This window comes from Prinia subflava, chromosome 11 (genome assembly GCF_021018805.1).
Source record: "Prinia subflava isolate CZ2003 ecotype Zambia chromosome 11, Cam_Psub_1.2, whole genome shotgun sequence".
Lineage (NCBI taxonomy): Eukaryota > Metazoa > Chordata > Aves > Passeriformes > Cisticolidae > Prinia > Prinia subflava.
Genome location: NC_086257.1, coordinates 23,724,810 through 23,731,163, shown reverse-complemented (window position 1 = coordinate 23,731,163; position 6,354 = coordinate 23,724,810). Strand labels below are relative to the sequence as shown.

The 6,354-nt window shown below is 50.7% G+C and overlaps 1 protein-coding gene across 1 annotated transcript; it reads left to right on the top strand.

Moving 5' to 3' along the window:
* The first annotated feature begins 215 nt into the window (after nt 1-215).
* On the top strand, nt 216-4,072 carry OTOL1 (otolin 1). The gene is made up of 4 exons (XM_063407936.1): nt 216-495; nt 2,082-2,171; nt 2,977-3,048; nt 3,195-4,072. Exons 1-4 carry the CDS (start codon nt 216-218, stop codon nt 4,070-4,072), a joined length of 1,320 nt encoding a protein of 439 aa, XP_063264006.1.
* Nucleotides 4,073-6,354: the final 2,282 nt, after the last annotated feature.

Below are 6,354 nucleotides of genomic sequence, written 5' to 3'. Positions count from 1 at the left end.
GCTGGCACTGGCCCAGAAGTTTCTGGTTCTTCTCCCTTAAAAGTTTGGGGGTGAAACCGAAACTCTTTTCCCAGTATGGAAACACCCGCTCGGGTGTGGGGGTGCCCCACAGCCCCAGCACCCTCACACCCAGGGGCTTGTCCTGGCTTAGGGAAGAGCCAGAGGATGTTGTGCAGGGATTTATTGCCCGTCCGTGCTTCCCCACAGCTGCTGCCATGCGGGTGTCCCTGGGGCCCGTCCCGCTGCTCCTGCTGCTCGCTGCTGTCCCTGCACACACCGCGCTGAAGGTGACCCCAGCCGTGCTCTACACCAAGCCCAAACCCTCCCAGGCGGCCGTGCCGGGGAAGATCTCCCCTCTGCCAGGCAGGGCCGAGCTCCCCACGCTCTTCCCCCTGGAGAACTCCACGCTGGACTCGGCCGAGTTCTTCTTCAACTGCTGCGAGTGCTGCGCGCCGGCCGGGCCGCGCGGCCGCCCGGGGCCGCAGGGAGCCCCAGGTGTGCCCAGCCCTCTGTGCCGGGGTGCAAACACCAAATCCAGAGGCTTTTCCCTCGGGAAGGAATGGGCAGGATTTGTGCAGCTCATGGGGAGGTCTCAGCTGTCTGCAGCTCTTCCCGCGGGGCAGGAGGCCCGAGATTCCGATCTTTTCCGATTGCTGCGCCCAGCGATGGGGACGGGAGGCAGGGAATGGCTGGAGCTGTGCTGGGGGAGGTTTGGGTTGGGTTTTAGGGATTTAGGGAAAGGTTCTTCTTCCCCCAGAGGGTGCTGGGCACTGCCCAGGCTCCCCAGGGAGTGGGCACGGCCCCTGGGAGCTCCAGGAGCGTTTGGACACCGCTCCCAGGGATGCTCAGGGTGGGATTTTTGGGGGTCCATGCAGGGACAGGAGCAGGACTGGATGATCCTGGGGGTCCCTCCCAGCTCAGGAGATTCTGTGATTCTCTAATTCTCTGAAATGTGGAATGTGATTCTGATCTGTGGAAATCCAGAGCAGAAAAGTGCGTGTCAGGCACACCCTGGAATTCACAAACCTCGGGTGTGAGTGGGAATTCCATGGGCCCACACTGGCGTGGGACTATCCCAGATCCCTGCTGGCGGGAGGCCACACTCCTCGGTTCTCTGTCCCTGCCCTGATCCCCTGGGATTCACAGCTTTGATTCCACATTCACTTCAACTGTGGATTTATGACCCCCAAAATACCTCCAAGCAGTTTTGCATCTTTACTGAAGGTTTATTTCCTTTATTTTCTTTTTTCTTCCCATTGTGAAAGAGGAAATGAAAAAAAAGATAATTTGGGTTCGATTTTCAAGAGAAATAAATGAAGCATGAGAAGCAGCTCTCTATAAAGGACTTAAATATTTAATAAAATACACTTTGTGTCTTTCTACTGCTAAAACACACAGAGCACCTAATTCTGCTCCTGCTCTAATGAATAGTGCATTAGTCTGCAAAAGTTCACCTTAATAGCACTAATAGTGGAGATAGGAACTATTCATCTGAGGAAAGGTGGGAAAATCATGAAATAATTCTCCTTTAATCCAATGCACTCCAGGGATTTTCACCTCCCATGGCTTGGGAACGATTGGCTCACGGGAATTGTGGTGACTCTAAAGGGAGTTTGATCTCTCTTGATGGAAAAGGCACTGGGAATCTCTGGATTCCCAAGGGGATGAAAAGGAAAAGGATTTCAATCCCTCCTTTCTGCAGCGTGGAACTCTCGACCAGGTTCCCCTTTTATAATTGCAGAATTAATTCTCCTTAAGGAAAGGGACAGTTCCAGAGCTGTGGCAGCTCCTTGGGTGTGCTCAGATATTAAAGACAGATTAATTTCTGATGTTTTATGGACCTCTGAGCTCCTGTGGCTCTGTGGCAGCTCAAAGTTGGTTTTAAAAGGTCTTTAACTCGAGCCCAGAGTGAAATGCAAAGCTGTGAGATTTGATGATGTCAGATAAAACAAGCAGCTCTTCCCAAGGTGATGGAATCACCTCATATACACTCCTCAATGCCACATTGCTTAGGTATTGATGAAAATGTGATTTAGAAGTTAAACCTCGGAGTTACTGAGACAATTTTGTTGGTTTTACAGGTCCCAAGGGGGAGAAGGGAGATGCTGGGCTGCCAGGGCTGCCGGGAGCTCCTGGCCCTCAAGGTCCAAAAGGCTCTAAAGGAGACAGAGGTAAACCAGACTAATGGAAAATGCTGTCGTCCTCATAAAATGCCACAAGAATATTAAAAAGCCACATTTTTCAAAGCAAAAGAAGATTGCTGCTAGGGATTGAGCCCTGGAGAGGTTTAGCTGGCCTCAGTGCAGGGACAGGAGCTCAGGTGGTGGCAGTGTTTGTTCAGGTGGAATAGGAGCAGCTGCTCACAAAGATCTCACTCGAAAATTCTTGTTCTGAACAGGAGTTCAAAATCTGGGTTCAGTTTGCTTTGGATTAAGAACACAAATAGGAAAAAGCCACCACGGAAGTCGTGTGCAGGTGTAAAATCTGCATTTCAATATCCCAGGCAAAAGAACTTCAGTTAAGATGCTGAACAATCATTATCCCAAAAGCATTCCTGAAATATTGCCCTTTGTTTGGGGCTCGGAGCAGCTTTATCCTGGCAGGATCCTGCTGCTGCCTCTGGAGCATCACCCAGCACAGAGTGTGCTGCTGTTCAGTCTCTGCAGCCCCTCAGGCAGTGATTTATTCCTGGAAAAAGGGTCTTGGTCACTCTGGAACGAGGAATGCAGAGCTGTGACCTTCTCCATCTCCCATGGAACAGCAGCAGTGCCCCGCAGAGGGGCAGGAGTCCAGGAGTGCTCGGGGCTGTGGGATCCAGCTGAGGTTCCTGGAGGTGTTTCCTTAAACCCCACACTGCTCACTCTGTTTCATTGGTGACGGGAGGGACACAGGCACGGGTCCCAGCAGGGTGTGGTGTTTGCTGTGCTGCACACACCAGCACCAGCTCATCAATTCCTTCGTGCTGGAATGTCCTAGGAGGAAAAGGGGAGCAAGGGGAGCGAGGAGCGAGTGGGAGCCCCGGTTATCCAGGGAAACCTGGGCTGCAAGGTAGGTCTGGAAAATCCAGGATTGCTCTGACCTTTCCCTCTGCTCCGGGTTTTGCAACAGCACAGAAGGACCAAGCCCTTTGGATGGTCCTTCCATCTCCAGAGTGACCCATTTTTGTTGTTTTTAATCTTCTTTTTCCCTCCCAGGTGAAGCTGGAGCCAAAGGCAATAAGGGCAACTACGGCTTCCCTGGCCTGAAGGGACAAAAGGGGGCTAAAGGGGACACGTGTGACAACGGCACCAAAGGAGACAAAGGGGACAGGGGGGACCCCGGAGAGCCGGGAGCGGGCGGAGAGCAGGGGGACAAGGGAGAAAAGGGGGACACGGGGGAAAAGGGGTACTGTGGGGAGCCGGGGGGCAGAGGGGCCAAGGGGGACAGAGGGGAAGGGGGCAGCAAGGGGGAAAAGGGCAGCAAGGGGGACACGGGCGCCGAGGGCACGCGGGGGGCGGCCGGCAGGCAGGGGGAGAAGGGCGAGCAGGGCCGCAAGGGCGACAAAGGGGAGCTGGGCCCCGCGGGGCCCAAGGGCGACGCCGGCGCCAAGGGCGGCCGGGGCGCCCCGGGCAGGAAGGGCTCCCGCGGGGCCAAGGGCGCCCGTGGGGACATCACCAAGGCCCCGCGCTCGGCCTTCAGCGCGGGGCTGTCCAGGCCCTTCCCTCCTCCCAACGTGCCCATCAGGTTTGACCGCGTGTGGTACAACGAGCGCCGCGACTACGACCCCGCCACCGGCAAGTTCAACTGCAGCGTGCCCGGCGCCTACGTCTTCTCCTACCACGTCACCGTGCGCGGCCGCCCCGCACGCCTCAGCCTCGTGGCCAGCAGCAGGAGGGTGGCCAAGGCCAGGGACACCCTCTACGGCCAGGACATCGACCAGGCCTCCTTCCTGACCATCCTCAAGCTGAGGGTGGGGGACCAGGTGTGGCTGGAGGTTGGGAAGGACTGGAACGGGCTCTACGCCGGCGCGGAGGACGACAGCGTCTTCACGGGGTTCCTGCTCTACCCGGATGGTTTTGAGGTCCTTCTATGAGTTTATACCCTGGGAATGTCTTTTCCCTCTGGGTGTGAGAGGAGAAAAGGGCAGCACCTTGGTTTAGTTGTTGTTTTTGTGATGTTTTAACAGAAATGTTTATATTTGCAAGGCGTGGGTTAGTGTGAGGAAGCCACGCATCCTTTGTCTGTTGTCCAAACACCAACAGGACCAGCATGGGGAGGGCATTTCCCAGCTCAGTTCGTAATTAGAATATTTAAATTGTGGAGGGAAACTCCTTCCCAGCTCCTGCAGTCCTTGCATGGTCCAAACTCCCGTTAGGAATCACTTCTGATCACCTCTGATCCTGATAAAAATGCCAGGGTTTGATTTATAGAGCTCAGCCAGATGGGAACATGAGCAGTAGGTTCCTTGAAATCATCTGAAAAGATTTAAAGTTCTTTTTTCCTTGAATCAGTGTTATTCAGTGCTTTAGTCTTGGTCATGAATTATAGAAAAATTTGTCTAAAAGAATATGAGATCAGTGTAAAAAAACCTCTCCTAACTCTTGTTCCTCAACAAAAATAAATCTGAAACTTTCAAAAGTAGCTGAGAGATGAATATTTTATTGCCCTACTCAATCCACCAGGTTCTGAGCCTCTGGTGCTGTGGGATCATCCTTGGGCTGCTGGGAGGGGAGGAGGCAGCCAAAAACAGACTCTGGAACTCCCTTGAGGTGTTGTGATGGCTCAGAGAGTTTACGAATATTTAAAAAGCCTCATGTAGAATATTTGACCAGAAAACCTTAATCCAAACTGTTTTGCACCTAAAATTATCCAAATATTTAAAAAATCCCTCATTTTGAGCTGTTTTTCCTTGTTTTTCACACCGTGGCAGAACGACAATGGATTGATTGAGGATGTACTTTGTCTCATAATGGAGCTCTGCTAAAAAAAAAGCCAAAACATTTGTTCCCTTTCACTTCTGCTTTTATTAGCCGGGATTTGTTTGGTAAAACTCCCTTCTCTTCAGGCTGCAGTGAAGTTTCGACACAGGTAGGTAGAAGAAAATAAATGCTCAGAAAATTCTAATATGTTCTAATATTCAGAATGTTCTAGTCAGGCCAGCAGCTCTTGCCAGTAATTATGAAAAATTATTTCAAAGCCACAAAACCCCCCTTTTGTGGCGTTTTCCATGATTTTAATCAAATGTCCCACAGATTAACTCTCAATTCTGTGGTTTTGGTGGCAGGACTGTGTTTTTTAAGCAGCAGCAGAGCTCTGTGTCTCCCTTGTGTCCTGCCCTGGCCTTTTCCAGGTGTTCGGTGCTCCCAAGCCGCTGTTCCCAGCACGGATCTCCCCAGCTCAGCTGGGTTTGCCCCAGAACAAACCCCCTGTGCAGCCTGAGGGCTGGGCTTGGTTAATCGAAGGGATAATATGGGCCAGGTGGGAATTCTGTATTTATTTGGGATTTTTGGCTGCTCTAGGGCTGATCTTTGCTCAGTTCTTCCTCCTTCCTTTCTGCCTTCCCAGTCCCTGTTCCAGGTAAGCCACTGGTTCTGCTTTACTTTGATTTGGATGGAAATGGATGGATTTCATTGATTTCCACACAGGAGTTCAGACCAGGGTTGCAAATACAAGATAATAATCCAAGTTCCCATATTTCAGCTGAAATATGCCTTGTTGCTTTGCTGGAGTTTCAGGTTTTTTTGGAGCTCTGTAGCTTGCAGCTGCTTGGCTGCTGAACGATTTTCCTTTTCCAAAGGAGGAAAAGCCACTTTTTGCTGGGAATTAAAGTGGATCATGGTGTGAGCACTGCCTGTTTTCAGTGGTTTGTAAGATGCTGCTTAATAGGGAATATTTGTGGTGCTCTCCACATTGAGCTGCTGGTGTTTATTCCCAGGAAAACTCTGCTGTGGTTTCACAGGCCTTGTCTGGAAGCTGGAGTTTCACCAATAATCCTTGAAAGACTTTCAGAATCCTCTGCCCCAGGGAAAGGTTTAATTTGGAAAGCAGAAGGATTTGCTCCTGGGTGGTTTTATGAGATCTGGTTTCCTATTGATTTCCTCTCTTAAAGATTTTCTTAAGTGTAGATGTATATATAAGTTTTTCAAGTCTATTTTGGGGTAAATTTGAATCACTTGCCTCATTTTCAGGACTTTGAATTGTTCTTTTCCTTCTTGTTGTTATAAATAAGAACTTTTTCATGCAGGGATTTTCCATTTTCTAGGTGAAACTCCTTTTGCTGCAGCCAGAATTCCACACTTCACTCCCTTTTCAGGAAATATCTTATTCCAATAAGAGAAAATTGTGGCTGGACTGAAAATGCACTGGCTTTGTTTT